Raw genomic sequence first — 18,756 nt, 5'->3', positions numbered from 1 at the left:
CTCCATGGTCGAGTGGTATGTACACCGATTTTCATGGGTACGCCACTCTGAGGTCCCGGGTTCGATTCCCGGCCGAGTCGATGTAGATTACCATTAGTTTTCTATGTTGTCTTGGGTCTGGGTGTTTGTGGTACCGTCGTTACTTCTGATTGCCATAACACAAGTGCTTCAGCTACTTACATTGGGATCAGAGTAATGTATGTGATGTTGTCTCATATTTATTTATTTATTTATTTATTTATAGATCACCAACTTTGGTCAAATGATATGCTCTTAGACTCTTAACGGACTAGCGTATACAACCTAACAGTAAATGGTCACTTGATGGCACTTTGTACAAGCCCGTTTGGCTAGATACCACCCACTCATCAGATATTCTACCGCCAACCAGCAGTACTCAGTATTTTTGTGCTCCAGTTTGAAGGGTGAGTGAGCCAGTGTGAATCAAGAACAAGGGACATAACATCTTAGTTCCCATTTATGATGAGCGCTCACCATCTGGTGGCCCATTTGCTCTTTTGTCTACCGGTGTCATATAAAAAAACCAGCCATCATAAACATTAACCAACCAACAAATATTAACCATCCCATATATTAACTTTGGTCTGTAATTAAATTTGAAATATATTTATTTACTTAAAACCAATAAGCATACTAACAATGATGATATATGGTCATCATCAGACACAGACTCTTCAACAAATATTGACAATAGACTATATCGCCAATACGCTGCCAATAACAACTCAGCGGTTATATGTTTGTAGTTACACTCACATACACTTAAAACTAAAATACAACAGTAGTAAATATTGCTCTCTGTAATCTATTCGGAGAGAATTATACAACCCTGTCCAAGTAAAAGATTCTACTGAGAAAGCTGACACTAAACTCGGTAGGATATATTTCACCAATTGTGTTATTTAACTACTACTAACAATTATGTTATTTAACTAATATTTAACTATTACTAGCGACCCGCCACGACTTTACACGAGTGCAATGCTTATACTAAATATACAGAATATCTTAAAACGGTCACAGTTTTCGTAAGTAAAGTTTTAAACAAGAGTAAAAATTGTGTTTATTTATGAAATCTTTTCTAAAATAATCAGTGTTAATCGTCTGTATTATGCGTGTATTACACATATAAACTAAAATCAATCTTACTATTAACAAAAACCGCATAAAAATTAGTTGTGTTATTTTAAAGATCAAAGGAAACATAGACAGCGGTAAGCGACTTTGTTTTATACTATACTAGTAGTCACCCGCGGCTTCGCACGCTATTTAGGTTGTTGGTTCTCACGTGTCAGGCAAAAAAGTAGCCAATGTCCTTTCTCAGAGTTTAAATTTGCTTCATACCAAATTTCATTAAAATCGGTTGAGCAGTTTGAAAGAACGACAAACAGACAGAGTCACTTTCTCATTTACAATAATAATATAGATAATGATATTCACTAGCACGTACGTATTTTTAATCTACTTATTTCATTGGTCAAACAATCTTACGAATGCCTATAATATAGGCCTCAGACAGACCTACGTAACATGACACGCAACTCAGTGCTAACAATCGCTAATAAAATAAGCAAATATTGCACTTAGGACACTACTGTGCTGTAATCTTCAAGTGAAAACTTAATATAATATCCTTCACATAGGTATATTTTGCGATACAAATAAGCAAGTCGAACAGTAACATCATAAGTCACAGCTTACCAAAACGATATTGGACTCTAAAATACTTTTAAACAACGTTCAATTTAGTTTGAATGACAATAAAGATATTTAAGAAATTGATGGCTGATTAATTGTGAAAGATGCAACTGTTCTAACTCTTAGCCCATCTCGTCTCGTGATTAGAACGCTTGCACATAAAATGATGATTGCAGGTTCAATCCCAAGCCAGCACCATTGAATTCTCCTGCTTAATTTCCGTTTATAATTCATCTCTTGCTCAGCAGTAAAGGAAAATCGTGAGGAATCCTGCATATGTCAAATCACAATAAAATTCAGTCACATGTGTATCCACCAACCCGTATAGGAACGGCTTCATGGAACGCTCCAGACATTTTCCTCAAAGTGAGAGGATGCCTTCCTTTACTTTAATTAAGCATTCATTAACAGCTTTTGCCTGATATGTGACAATGTTATCGCCGGCTCAAGGTAGAATTTCACCCTACACATATAGGTTTCCTGACGATATTATCCTTCACCGTTACACACTATTATAAAAACGAAATAGTCACATACAAATCCGTGCTTACCAGATTTGATCCCACAGTGTTCGTTTATATTTTATTATGCTAAAAAAAAAAAAATTATTGTATAGGTTGGCGGACGAACATGATGGTAAGTGGTCACCATCACCCATAGCCAATGACGCTGTAAGAAATATCAACTATTCCTTACATCGTCAATGCGCCACCAATCTTGGGAACGAAGATGTTATGTCCCTTGTGCCTGTAGGTACACTGGCTCACTCACCCTTCAAACCGGAACACAACAATACTGAGTACTGTTATTTGGCGGCAGAATAAATGATGAGTGGGTGGTACCTACCCAGACGGGCTAGCACAAAGCCCTACCACCAAGTAAAAATATATCAGAGATTACTACAGTGTATCCATTTTTTCAACAATGTTCCTAGATTTGTCTTTTTTGTCTAACACGACACAGTATTTTCATCTAATGTTTTTATGAATATTTTTTTAATTAATTTGTAGTAAGTAAGTTTTTGGATCTACGATACACAAATTAATAAAAAGCAAACGCTATTACTGTACAGGAGAACTTTATCAGAAACAAGATCGCGTCATGTAAAAATATAATTTGTTTTAAAACGTTTTTGATTTATGACAAGACCTTACCTTACCAAGAATCACGACTATTACTTTACGACCATTGCTATTAGTATAATAAATAATTTTACAGTCGCCATTCGATACAACATTGTTTCTATTTCAAATGATACTTGACACTCGATATTGTGTTTGTATTATTTAATTTCGAATGAAACTAATAGCAATCATGCTGCAAGTCATGTAAAAGGGACCGCCTTTGAGAGAAAATGACCACGACGAGTAATCGCGTTGTGTTAAATGAAATCAATATTATACTGTCCAATTAAAACGACCTTAAATTTAACATTACAAGTCAGTTTTTCGGTCATCTTTTAATCATTGGGTTAATAAACTACAACAACAACAGCCTGTAATTTCCCACTGCTGGGCTAAGGCCTCCTCTCCTTTAGAGGAGAAAGTTTGGAACATATCCTATCAACCACGCTGCTCCAATGCGGGTTGGTGGAATACACATGTGGCAGAATTTCTATGAAATTTGACACATGCAGGTTTCCTCACGATGTTTTCCTTCACCGCCGAGTACGAGATGAATTATAAAGACAAATTAAGCACATGAATCAGCGGTGCTTGCCTGGGTTTGAACCCGCAATCATCGGTTAAGATGCACGCGTTCTAGCCACTGGGCCATCTCGACTCAATATCTACTGTAGCTACTATTAGTAATTACTCTTTATAACTATAAAGGATAAACTACTAAACATATGAAAGAAAAAATCAAATAATTAATTTTATGTCGAAACCCATAATCCTCTATAAAAGTCACATGTTCTAGCAGCTGGACTGAATCAATAAATGAATAAATCAAAACAATTGTACGGAAAAATTGTAATAATTATAGTCATTACCTGTGATAATACATGCTTTTTCACAGCACGCGTGGGTTTCATAAAACTCGTTTCATTGAGATAAGACCTTAATGCGTCTTAATAACTCAATCTTTGTATCTCACACAGATATCAAATGCAAATCATCAGCGGCGCTTAAGCTTTTCTTTATTTCCGACACAAAATTATCTTTGAATGCTTAGTTACAATATTGGAAGAAATAACAGTTTTGCTTACTCCTTGGTCAATAAGAAGAAAATCAAATAGATAATTCTTCAATTCAATGTGTAGACTAAACGATTTTTTTATATAGAAACTGAAATGTTTACTGTGTAGAAATAACGTCATATTAATGTTAAGTAATAGTATGTACAGTCAAAGTAAGAAAACCTTCGTCAGTTTTCAAATTCATTCCTCTAGCAAGTCTTAAAGTCTTAGTACCTTTTGAATTTAAACATCAAATTATTGCGACGCAATTTGTCGTTTGTCACACGAAAATAAATCTTAAGGTGACGAATCTTTTCTTACCCCGACTGTACATCATCATCATCATCATCATCATCATCATCATCATCATCATTTCAGCCGTGAGACGTCCACTGCTGGACATAGGCCTCCCCCAAAGATCGCCACGACTACCGGTCTCGTGCAGCCCGCAACCAGCGTTTTCCCGCGACCTTCACCAGGTCGTCGGACCACCTCGTGGGGGCCTACCCACGCTGCGTCTTCCGGTCCGTGGTCGCCACTCGCCAGTTAGCTAAGGCCTCCCCTCCCTTAGAGGAGAATGTTTATAACATACTCCATCTGACAGAATTTATATGAAACACACATGCAGGTTTTCTCACTATATTTTCCTTCACCGCCGAGAACTAGAAGAATTATAAACACAAATTAAGTTCACGACTATTCAGTGATGCTTGCCTGGGTTTGAACCCGCAATCTTCGATTAAGATTCACTCGTTCTAACCACATCCACTAACCATATAAAGTTATATTTTATAATTTTAAATGTTAGAAGTAAGTGAAAAAAAGGCTTCGTAAATAATCTTTTTCTGTGTACACATGTATATAATATTAATCAATTATTCAAATCTCTAACTAAATAAGCGCCTAATTATGTACAAATATTAAATCAAACCACAAAGTATTAGCAATCGACTAAGCACTCATTTAAACAAATATATTACTTCTCAGAAAAAAAAAAACAAAACCAGTGTTAAAAAATCAATTAAAACCTTCACAGATAAACCTTTTTCGATTCGCTCAATAAACCACGACAGTGTTTTTGTGAGCGACAAAAAAATAATGTTAAATGCGCAGTGGTTAAAAACAAAAAGGATCTCGACTAAAAAGTGTCAGTGAATATGTGTTTAAGGAGATAAAATCGAAACAAATAATTAGGATGTGAAACCATGTTGGAATGCGTGCGTCGCGCGGGCCCAGTTGTACGCGCGTCGACTAAAACTGGACAAAACTTCCTGATAACAACGAGACTTGTGTTTTTTCTTGTGCCGTTCATTATACTCCTGTCTGTAAGGTAAGTCGATTATTTCTAAGGATAATTAATTATATATTTGGTAAAAACTGCAAGAAATCTTAAATGGTTATGTATTTTGTACTTTAAAACATCTATGACTGCTTTAATATTATCATCGAATACTTTTTAATTTACCACTACTTTAGACGATAGTGGCCAGCGCTACGTAAGATATATAACCATTTCTTACATTACCAATTAGCCAACAGTCAACACCCCTGGGAAGATTCCTTACATCGTCAATGTGCCACCAACCTTGGGAAATAAGATGTAATGTCCCTTGTGCCTGTACACTGGCTTACACACCATTTAAACCAGTACATAGCAATACTGAGTACTATTGTTTGGCGGTACAATAACTGATGAGTGAATAGTACCTACCCAGACTGTCTTGCAAAGCCCTACCTACAAAGTAAGTTAATATTCATATATCATAGATACTAATCAAACAGCAATACTTTGTATTGTATTTTTCCAATTTAAATAATGTTGCCAGTAATTTAAACAATACCTGGAAAGTGAATTTGTTTTGATTTACACGCATTTTTTTTCGACTCCATTTGATTTGGTTTAATCAATTAAAATAAATGTCTGAGATTTGTCTTTTGATATAATAAGATAAGATGTATGTATGTTTGTCCAACTGTTTCCATATTCAATTTTTACACCTTGTTTTGTATCTACATAATTGATGCAAATATATTAACCCAGTAAACCAATCAGGGGGCCATTCTAGTATCAAATTATCTAAACTTTACAGCAATCGAATCAAGATGTAATCCTAGTTGTTCAGTCATTTTCCTATTGTACTAACATTAATCTAGTTGTGTTATCGTAACTGATCGTAGTTGGAATACTCGGGAAGGAAATTAAAAATGTTATATATTAGTCGAATTACCCAGCACTCTGTATTGAGATTTATTTTCAATAAATATTTTACATAAAAAATAGAACCCGTTACGTTCTTTGACTTGAAAAAGTTAACTCGTGTTCTAAAATTACTGTACTCTCATAATTTTCAGAAATGTTAAAAATACGAACTAATTTATACTTACTTAATATATATATATATATATATATATATATATATATATATATATATACATTTTAAATGTATTTGTAATTAAAGATAGTTTATTTTAGATATAAGTAATGATATATATAAAAGTAATATATTGTCAGCGCGTCTTAGAAGATGGACAGACGCACAAAATGTACATAAAAAAACATAAGAATTATAAAGATACAAGTTGCAAATTTTATAATATTTTATGTATACTAGACAGTGTTGCCACCAGCCAAAACTGTGTGCAAAATTTTACCTCAATCGGTCAGGCGGAACGTGTTTAAAAGCATGGTTGCATGACCCACACATACCGAGACGTGAAAATAAATAAATGGTCGTAGTAAACAAATTCAAACAGACGATTAACTGGGTTTACTGGAGAACTATTTAAACACATACTCGAAACTCACCGCTGAACCCAATCTGTTTCGAAATGATATGTGATTTGTGATGATATGCCATTGACTAAAATAACTAAAAAAAAAAAATCATTCCCTGGAATTCGATATTTCACTTATGAGATATGAGAGTAAGTTCAAACGAAGTAACACCGCATTAAATGATTGCAGCGTAGTTAGTATACCAATTCATGAGGAAAATTAATGGAGCATATGTAAAAAATGAATCATATTTTATTAAAACAGCAAACATATCTAAAGCATTAATTGCAATGCCAGTTTAATAAAATGATGCCAGAAATCTTTACGCCAACAATAATTACTGTTTTAAATCAATTCCATAAATTATATCAAAGATATATTGCAATATAGAATATAGAAATAAAAAAATCTCGCTTCTTATCATTTGCCTTTTTGCTCCTCCATTTTCAGAAAAAAACTAATTCCGCGTAAGCGAACATAAATATTTTTTTATTAAAAATGCGAAATAAACTAGTTCTTATCTCATCTCTATAAAATAACTAGCAACAGTAATAGCACATAAAGTTAATATATACATAGGTTTATGCTTAAATTTAGCGAAAAATTTAATATTTATTAAAATAAAATTATCTTTTCCGGGACAGCAGTAGATATCTAGAACTTGATCGAAAATTGTAGATTAAATCTGCACAAGCGCTTTTAAGCATTCATACATCTAATGTTCAGCGCTGACAGAAAACTTGATATAATTCTGCTACATGCTCTAGAAATCCGCAACTTGTGCAAGCATAGTTAGAGCTCAAAATATTTAGTACAGAAGACACAGAAGGTTTTTATCAAGAAGTAAGAATTGAGCTGTCACTTACTTATATAATAATAAATTACAGGTTTATTATTGAGGAAAAAAATATAATGATCATATAATGCAAACATCATTACAAGGAGGAAGGTTGGATCGATATTTCATGTTGAAATTAATGAATGCGCTACCAAAGCACCAATATAATATATTATAGCGTATCAAACATAAATGCCAAATTATCGTACCGTACATCATATTAAAACACGGCGAAGATTGACGCAAAATAAAAATGAGGCGGTTTTTTTTCAACAAGACTTTATGATATGATAATAACAGGTACCCCGTAATTATGTTCAATAAATCGAAAATATAAGGTGAACTGAACAAAACCAATTTTCAATACAAACAAAAAACAAACATGCAATCAAAATGCTTATGAACATCAAAACCTATTAACCTTACATGCGACTTGAATGGTAATAAACGCATTGACGTTCTTAAATGGGCTTAACGTAAACGAGTCGGTTTTTGATTCGCGTTAAGACTTGATACGAGGCGGCCAATTATGATTTTTTATCGACGCTTGAAGGTTCCACGGTCCTGGGTTTAAACACAACATCGAGCCACTAAAAAGTTTTTCTGTGAAGTTCCCAGAAGCTGCCCGAAGCTTAGAAGTTGAACACTCACGAACCTCGACACCATTAAGACATTAGTTCTGCTCATGAACTAGAGTTAGAACTGGTCGTAGCAGATAGTCAATAGGATGATGAAAGTGAAGTGGTGGATTACACTTATGTTACTAAAATACACCTTCATCATTATGAACATACTTCAGATGACTTTTTTTATGGAATAGGTTGGTGGACAAACATATGGACCGCCTGATGGTAGGTAGTCATCACCCATAGACAATGACGCTGTAAGAAATATTAACTATTCCTCACATCGTCCGTGCGCCTCCAACCTTGGGAACTAAGATGCTATGTCCCTTTTGCCTGAGTTACACTGGCTCACTCACCCTTCAAACCGGAACACAACAACACTGATTACTGTTGTTTAACGGTAGAATATCTGATGAGTGGGTGGTATCTACCCAGGCGGGCTTGCACAAAGCCCTACCACCAAGTAAATGACTGTGTATTCTCCGTTTGACTGTGTGATCGAAATCCTTAGGGTCATTATATATATCCAAAAAACATTATTTTGATTTCGAAACCCGTTGCCTATAGATGTATTCCCTAATACGATCAAATTCCATTACAATTTTTATCTAATTTGTGAACTCAGAAAGTACATTCAAATGTTTAAAATTTAATTATTATATTTGTTTTTTAAATTTTCGACAGGTGTTAGGTAAAAATAATCTATATCTTTCGTTGTAGTTCAATCTTACTTTATACCAAATTTGATCTAATTCGGTTGAGTGGTTAAGCTGTGAAAAAGCAAACAGACAAGCGACTTCATTATTATTAAAATTAAAATAGATCTAACGTAGCAATACATAGTAAGAAGTATTTACTTTATTTCACAATATAATCGATGCGTCAATAGCAAAATAAACAGTGATACCGTGTTATTTCTGAACGTAACTTGATGCGATCAAACCCATTATTACTGCCAATCCTTTAAAGCTGCCATAACCACTTAATGTGAAATTACCTTCCATCCTCCTTCACAATACAAATTAAACCCAATACCCTTGACTTAAAGTACAATTTGCAATAACAATCGTTTAGGAAATGACAACTGATCACTTCGATTCGGAACTCAACTCCTCCCATCAACCCACGTCTATAAGTTTATTTTCGGTAAACGTCAGCGTTAACGTTTAATTCAGTACATCATTTATTGACGTGATTAACGTAAACGCGAAGTTATATGTAAATGGATGTTCAGCTTGATTAGTGCTGTCAGTCAAGTATCGATATTGATGGCGTGTGAATGACGCGCTAGATATATCCAGGCATGATAGTTACATTACTATCTGTGATGAAATTCATATGCATCGTAAGTAGGTACTTACGAATATGGAACGCTATTCAATGAATAATTTGAATCGATAATTGTAACTATAAAAAGTATTTTATCATGAATTTAAAATGTTTTCCATAATGTTAAATGCTTGTAACCTGTACAGTGTCCTTTCTTATAGCTTATGCTCTTTTTTTGTCTTTAATAAAAACTAATAAAATACGAATTCGTAAGTACAACCAACAAAATTTTTTTTTAATATTCTAAAAAGATCGGTGAGCAAATAGGTCATTTAATACTTGTAAGATATATGAGATATAAGATCTTCCTAACTTGAGCCTTTTTAGATAAAACTAACCGTAATTTTAAAGAAACGGCGCCATAATATTTAAAAACATCCTTAACCCGACTATTTCTTATTAAAATCTCAGTTTTCTAAGAACCCATTAAACCTTGCCGAGCGAAAAAATAATTTGGACCAAAATTCCTAAAGCTATTCTGACTCATATAACGTAGACAGACATATGTTTATCGTACCTAAATTTTAATATATTATTATTTTATCTACACTTTAAGAAAACAAAGGCTTGTATGGTTTGACTTTTTATTTATTGATTTAAATACTTTATTGATCACCACAAAGTTTATGGGACAAAAGGCGGACTTAATGCCTGAAGGCATTCTCTGCCAGTCAACCTTTAGGTTAATAAGAAAAGCATGAAGGCGGTAATTAATAAAGAATTAACAATATCTGTTTTATATGACTATACTCCTGACTATAGGCAACACAATGGTAAGTGGTCTGCGCTGCCTATACACATTTGGGTCGTATTAAATTTGACCATTCGTGCCAATATGGCCAACCTTGTGAACTAATATGTTAAGTTACCCGTAGTTACACTGGCTCACTCACATTACAATCCAGAACATGACAAAATCAAAATATACTTTACTATAGTAGGTTAGTCTAGTCTTATCATTTAACAAAATCTACAATAAGTTAAGCTGACACAGCAATTCTACTAAAAAAAACGGACAAGAAACACAGTAGTACGTAGTATATTAAGTATTACATTCGTTAATGATTTTTTATGCACCCTTGTTGCCTTACTTCAATTTTTTGTATACTCCATCTGCATTTCGTTTAATTATCTAAGCTTTCAATGACAAAAATAACATAATTATAAAAAAAATATGAAAAATATGATTAAATATCTATATAGGATTTTAAATTAACATGGTTATTTTTATTATTAAAGTTATTAATTTCGGGATATTTACCATGTTTTTTATTTTTGTTCGGTGGAGCTCGATATTTCGACATTGTCTACGAATGTCTTGTTCACGAGACTGAAATATGGTAAATATCCCGAAATTAATAACTTTAATAATAAATATCTATATTAATATTATTAATGTGAAAGTAACTCTGTCTGTCTGTCTGTTGCTCATTCACGACCAAACTGCTAAACCGAATTTGAGTCCAAGAAAGGAGATAGGCTACTTTTTGCCTGATACATGACAACCAACTCCCTAACACGCGCTCGAAGCCACTGGCGACTACTAGTTATATCATAAAAGTGTCACCAACGTAAGTCTCACTACAAAGACATATCACAAGAAGTAACATAAAACATAAAGCACTCATAATCCTGCCCTACATCCTTGAATAGAATAATGATTCCAATATTCGACTTTCTTTAGTTCCTTCCAGTTAAATAAGCTGAGGAGTTCCAGAGTTAATCGGTCGGCACCAACCGTTTGACATTTTACGACGCATTTAAAATAAATTAAACGCGTTCAAATTTAAATGTAAATTTAACCGTAAGCATTGTTAACGCACAGCGTTTAAGCGAAAACGATTAGTTTTACTTTATTGTTTCACAAGCTTATTATCTTAATCTAAATGTTTCTTAACAATATTAAGCGATTTAATAGCGACCATTACAATTATCAAAGCTTATTTGAATGAATGAACGAATGAACGATCATTATTATGGAAAATTAATCCACTAACTTAAACCATTCAAATTTAAAACATGTAAAACTATGTACAGAAAGAAAAGGTTCGGTTCGGGGTAAGAAAAGGTTCGTCACATTAAGATCTATTTTCGTGTGCTCAGTATGAGTGATAATCTGCGTTACCGATCAAGAATGACATATTGTGTCGCAATGATTTGATGTTTAGATGCATGTGGTAACTACCTGTAAATATTAGAACTTTTATTTTGATAATTTTGAAATGTTATTTATTTTTCATGTGATATTGTATTTACTGTTGGTTGTCCTAATAAAAATAAAATAAAATAAATTAATGAATTTGAAAACTAACGAAAGTTTTCTTACTCTGTCTGTACATGTGTAATTTTTGTTTATGTAATATCTATGTATTGGATGTAATTTTTACATATATGGTAGAATAACTTCCGTATAGTACTTACGATATTTCTCCTGTGAGGAGTAAGGTTGGAGCCTCTTCCACCACGCAGCTCCGATAAGGATCACATGGTCACATATGTCGATTACAATTTCATTGAAATTAGACACATGAAGTTTTCCTCACAACCTATTATTTCAACGCACAAATTATAAACACAAATTGAGCGCATGAAAATGGTGATTGTCTGGGTTTCAACCTATAACAATTGGTTAAGTTAAGCTCCCAAGAAGACGACAATAATGAAATCCAGCGAAGATCTGCTGATGTTTAGTAAAAAATATAAAATATAAAACATCAAAATGTTTAGAGCAATTTTTTTTTATTTAATTTACAACTTCCATGAGCCTGTGGATGTTGTAAATTAAATAAAAAATAAATAATTGATTAAGATAGAAGAGGAAGGATCTACATAAAACATATTTCATAATACTCTGTTGGTGTAAGTATATTCATTTATACATATAAATCTTGTTCATGAATCTTTAATCATTGATTACCGTACAATCATTTTTAAGTTTATTCCAACAGAGGCGGAAGATCTCGTTTTATAATTCATAGTAATATATTATTACTGAAATAAAATCACTTAAGTCCCTTCTAAAGTCAAGACATTTTAAAAGTCCATAAACCCAACTGATACAAATGCTTAAACAAAACGGATACTAAAACAAGTAATACAAAACGAAACAAAACAATTAATTATATTTATAGTGATAAATAAAATTATTAAAGCAATTAATCTTACATTTTATTGTCTCTGTATTGGCATTTGATCGCTGAACGTGAGAACAGAATCGTTACAATAATTTACACCTGACGAATATATTAACTTTATTAAAACTATTAATATTGCATGAATTCAATACATCCATTGTTTTGTCTTACTGGCGATATAGATTGCTTAGTTTATTTGAATTATATGTATATATGTATGATTCATATTTCATACAAAGAAGAGTTTTTCTTTAGGGATTTTTTCGTTTAAGAATCTGTCTATTTCCACGCCCTCCGCGATAGTAGCCCCAATTAACCTATATATTTGGGAACAGTGAATGCGCCATTGTAGCACACGCAAGAGATCTGTAAATTTCCCACTGCTGGGCTAAGGCCTCTTTTCACATTAAGGAGAGGGTTTGGAACATATTCCACCGCGCTGTTCTAATGAGGGTTGGTGGAATGCACATGTGGCAGAATTTCGATGAAATAAGACACATGCGGTTTCCTTCGCTGAGCACGAGATGAATTATAAACACAAATTAAGCACATATATATAGTGATGCCAGTCTATTGTATAAAACAGTCGCTTACCGCTGTCTGTCCCTATGTTTGCTTATCTTTAAAATTACGCAATGGATTTTGATGCGGATTTTTTTAATAGGTGTAGTGATTCGAGAGTACGGTTTTTGTATATCATCGACAATATAGTAAAAAGATATTGATAATTTTAGAAGTTTCTAATAAAATAGACAAATTCTGTAGTATTTTTAGTATCAGCATTGGACCAGAGGCGGGTCGCTAGGATATAAATATAAGTATGAATATACATATCTATCTCAGTATGAAAATAAAATATATTTTATTACCAGACGTATTTTTTTATTCTTGTTCTTAATAAAAAAAAATAGTGGATTCAAAATAAGAACTACAGAAACACATATCAAGAACTCTCAGTTAAACTTTGTACTCTATAAAAGAAGTTTAATGTGTCATAAACAGTACGTGCTTATAATAAAAACATTTTTCGGTTCATTAATTTCAAAATAAAGTCATTGATCTTATCAAATGTTATAGCCTGTAATCAACATTACTCTCAGAACAATGCAAGGTCTAGACAAGGCTAACATATAATTACACTTATATAATAAAATAGTTATTTTATTAAACGTCAAATATAACATAACATATGTTGAGTCATACGCTTTACTTAGAATTCAATTCTTTTAAATAATACAAGTATACTTATAATTTTCACTTGTTGGTAGGGCTTCCTCTCATCAGATATTCTACCGCCAAACAACATTACCTAGTATAGTTGTGTTCCGGTTTGAAGGGTGAGTAAGCCAGTGTAACTACAGGCACAGGGGACATAACATCTTAGTTCCTAAGGTTGGCCACCAACCTATAAGCGGTGTAAAGAATAGTATATATTTCTTATTGTTTATAGCCGGTGGTGACCACTTACCGTCAGGTGATCCATATGCTCGTCCGCCAACCTATACCATAAAAATAAAAAATAATTATGTGTGTATGTATATAAATATAAAAATATAAAAAGAATAATATAATAATCATCTTATTTATTCTCAATTAATGCAGTCTTTCGATATTCAAATATATTCGTTAGATCTCAATTTCAATAAAAACAAAAAATAGCGCAAAGACGTAACCATGGAATACCTTAACAACTATATTAATAGAATACCCGGAATATAAATGAACACACCAACTAATCCCTTTTAATATAATAAAATAAATGTCTCGTCTCTGATTCATTAATAAATCCTGTCCTCTGTAATCTTTTCATAATTATCACGCTCTCAAAATCAGAAGCCAACGTTATACTTGGATTCACGTAATAAGCTTAAAACGATTTCAATTTCGTTCCTTTAAAGCACAGATAATAACATGTAATCTTATAAATAATGTCTCAATAGAACCTTTAATTTATATAATCTGTGGAATTTGGATTCAAAAGTTATGTAATACCATTTTTTATCCAGGATGAACGGGTTTTAATTATTAATAAATTTGGAGACTGTTTCGTTAGTTTAATATTAATTTAATAACCTTATGAAAATTAGGTATCATTTCATTGTATACGTAAAAATTATAATTTTAGAAAGTTTTAATTAACGATTGTAACAGACTATGCCCATATTAGACACTGTTTTTTCTCATTCGCCAAGACTATAATGATACCATGACAATTTTTGCCCAGTACCGTAAATGACTTAGTTACAAATTAAAGACAAAATTAAATAAAAAAGTTTGTCTATTAGATAGTATGTTCTGATACAACTTGGTATTTGAGTATTTGAGTGTTTACTTTTTTGGGCATTCTCCTTCATACAAGGAATATAACTTTATGCTTTTCTATACAAATATAATTGAAATAGACAAAAGCACCCCCCTTAACATTATAATACAATATTAATGATAAAAATAAAAATAAATTTTACAATCTTTTTCATCTTCAAATCATCAACATTTTTTTTAACTCATCGTAAAACATTAGTTACTAAGTAACTAGCATTACAGACCTTATAAAAGTATCCGAACTCGTTACAAAATATAAAAAAAAAGTTAACGGTGACATCTGACTGACACGAGTAAAAATGTCGCTTATTACTTTACAAAAAGTAGTCGGTAACTGGATACAAGATAATAGTATATCATTACTGGCCGGATGGACATACGTACAATGCGACACGGTCTGGGGATCGTGGACAGAGCATCATTACGTTATTATATGTGTATTCTTTGTAGTTATGAGGTCGTATATCTTTTCATATGAAAAATTACTTTTATAGACAATTAATTAATTATAATTGTACTCTTTTATACATTTTACACTTAAAAAATAGGTTGAGCATGGAGTTTCTATGTCAAAATATTTGCACTCGTGTGCTTAACAAGTATGGACTGTATAGTATTACTGTTATTGAAACAAAGAAATACTATGCGAACACTATTGATATATCAAATTTTTGGTCTCGTCATTTATATTGCCTTATATTTATTATGAGTAATTGGATTGATTTGGTATTGGTAGAATATCTGATGAGTGGGTAATATCAAAGTCTCTAACATCTATAGTGACTATAGATGTAGAAGCAATGAAGGTACTTAATTATGCTTGCTCGAAATAATAAAAAAGGTCAATCTCTTAACAATTCCTATTAATTAAAATATTTGAAATAAGAAGGCCACTTGTAAATTCTAGACTAAATAACGCAGGGCCATTAAATTTTACGACCACATTATCAAAAAACTGATCTGTCATATGAAAAATACCGTTCGAGATTCCAAATTCAATCGGTTTAGACAAAGAGAATATTTTTATAGTCGTAGTCGTCCAGAAATTCCTCGCGGTCGCCGGGCGTAAGCATGCAAATAATCCAATCTTCAAAGAATTCATCCTTCGATAAATAAAATAAATAAGACGTATTAGCTGGAACGGAGATGCGGTGGTCTCGAATACGAAACACGTGAAAAGAAATTCCTGATAGCATATTACATGAAATAAAAGTTTATTCCACTTTGAAACACACAAATAATAATAATTGCTATTAATGAATAATTTCATGATTATGATACTTTAATTCATTAGAAAATACGTAAAAATGTATGTTTTTTTAATTTATACTAATATTTTGAATGTTATTTTTTTTTTATAAATGTCAAACCACTGAATGGAATACCATCCATCAAAATAAAATTTAATGAAACTCTGTATTAAGCAAGCCTGAATATCAAGAGATAATTTTATGCCTAAAATTCAAGCGAAACCAGTGACAACAATTAATCTTTAATATTATAATATTAACGTTTTTGATTTTATTTTTTGGAGAAAAAATGCTTAAACCTCTTTTATATTTAACCTCACTTAAATATTCAAAAAAGTATGTCGTACTTCATATTTAGCCTATAACCCCATTATTTATTATAAATAATAAATTGGTTAAATAATTAATTTATATATTTAAACAAATTTCAATATAAAACCGCATTCGAATCAAAGAACCAAGTGGAATTATACAATGGAATGTATCTGTTTCGAACGCACGATATATTATCATTAGAACGATATATGGTATTATCGAATCTCATTAAAATAGCTCCCTTGATTTATGTAAACAAGACTTAGGCTTGTAATACTACAAATTACCAGAACATTAGGGTAATTTTACGATAATACAGTCATACTTGTTGTTACGGGCGACTGGAGGCCGTGAATTAATATTGTTAGTCGTCATGACTTATTCAGTTGAGATTATTTGATATAAATTTAGTAATGTATAGATTTAAAACTTATATACGTTATGAAACTTATTCTCTTAGTTATATATAATACTAACTATTGCTCACAACTTCGTCCGCGTATAGGAAATATAGTAATATATATTATTGAGTATGATGTAAATACACCCTTAGGAGATACATCAGTAATAAAATTTCTATTATAAATTCCACCCCCTTTCTGTGATAAAAACTATCTTATATTCCCGGGTTCATTTAAATTGGTTCATCCGTATACCTATTATAACGCCAAATAACAGTACACAGTATTGTTGAGTTCCGGTCTGAAGGGTGAGTGAGCCAGTGTAGCTACAGGCACAAGGGACATAACATCTTAGTTCCCAAGGTTGGTGGCACATTGACGATGTAAAGAATAGTTGAGATTTCTTACAGCGTCATTGTCTATGGATGTGGGTGACCACTTACCATCAGGTGGCCCATATGCTCGTCCGCCAAACTATTCCATAAAAAAAATTAAAAGATCCATATACATAAGTACACTACGCATTCAATAAAGATAAAAAAATGCCAGAGGGCTATGGATATTAGCAATCTCTCTTTATATTATAGCCCTAATATTATGTTGGTGTTATCAGTATTATAGTATATTGTAAAGTTTCATTCAAATCTATTCAGTAGTTTTGGTGTAAAAGACTAAAAAGCCTCCTTAAATAATTTCGCATTTATAATATTAGTTAGATACCTAGTTGTTTTTGTGATCGTAGTCAAAATCAAATAAATCGCATATTTTTTAGCATTGATTTAAATAATATTTTTCCTTGAGTCTCTCTCAAGTGAAGTAGTTTTCTATCAATAAAAAGTACGATATTCTATAAATATATATAGATAGATAATCTTTGCCTCTCGCGTGAGCCTAATCAGAGCTATAACCAGAAATAGTACGGATAAATGTCAGAGTTTTAAGAAATATGAACAGCTCAGCGCTTTTTAACGTGATTTATATATTAATACGCCACCTATGACGAACGCGATCACGATCGTGATTGTAAGGGGAAATTCAACTGATGTCAGCAAATTGTTACCTATAAATGAATAAAAGAAACATCCTACTAAATAAATGCGAAAGGATGGATGTATATTTGCTACTCTTTTACTACAAAAATACTTAACGAATTTGGATGAAATTTGACAGTATCATAGGTATTTCCAAATAATAACTCTCCTTTCAGGGATTTCTACGTGAGAATAATAATAGGAATAGCATCCTGCTCTGTGCAATTTAGAACATGCTTTGTATGCTCTGTTTATGCTATGTTTTTAAAATAATAATCTGCAGAACAAGTTTCATAATGTTGTTTTTATTTTTTTTGCATTTTTAAAATATTAAAAAAAATTACGATCAATTTCGTACAATATTTGATGAATTATTTATATGAATATTATGCAATGACATTAGTTCATATGCTTATACATGTTCTTAATTACTTGACTTCCTCGTTAGTCATGTGACTATTTTAAAGGACGTCGAAACAAAACATTTTTTTAAATCTATTTGTCAAATAAATCTAGTTGCAGTCTGTAACTTAAAGCCATTAGCTCTGCACTTGAACACTCCAATCGCGTCACATCACACTAAGCGCACATTGGAGAAGATTACGAAGATTGTCCGAGCTGAGACTGACTCTGTATTTTTGCACACTCTATGCATTATATACCCTGGATTTAGTATCCTTTTTAACGTTTCGTCAGCAACTACATGACCGAATAGAATCGCATATAATACAGTTTGTTATTCCTAACAACATTTTTAAACCATTTGAAGGATTTATCACAAATGTTTATAGTTACAGTTTCTTTATATATTTAAAATTGTTGTGTGCCAGCCAGTG

The 18,756-nt window shown here is 32.2% G+C and overlaps 1 protein-coding gene across 5 annotated transcripts in view; it reads left to right on the top strand.

Annotated features, from left to right (window-relative positions):
* The window catches only part of LOC124539432 (protein Wnt-7b-like), a 101,543-nt gene that overhangs the window by 39,830 nt on the left and 42,957 nt on the right, over positions 1-18,756 (top strand). For all 5 annotated transcript variants that reach the window (XM_047116826.1, XM_047116828.1, XM_047116825.1 and 2 more), the window contains exon 2: positions 4,935-5,228. In XM_047116826.1, coding sequence (XP_046972782.1) covers positions 5,104-5,228 — 125 coding nt within the window. In that variant the 5' untranslated portion in view covers positions 4,935-5,103. The remainder of the gene's footprint in view (positions 1-4,934; positions 5,229-18,756) is intronic.

Source organism: Vanessa cardui, chromosome 22 (genome assembly GCF_905220365.1).
Source record: "Vanessa cardui chromosome 22, ilVanCard2.1, whole genome shotgun sequence".
NCBI lineage: Eukaryota > Metazoa > Arthropoda > Insecta > Lepidoptera > Nymphalidae > Vanessa > Vanessa cardui.
The sequence above is the reverse complement of the archived record's forward strand: the minus strand, read 5'-3'. Positions and strand labels throughout refer to the sequence as shown.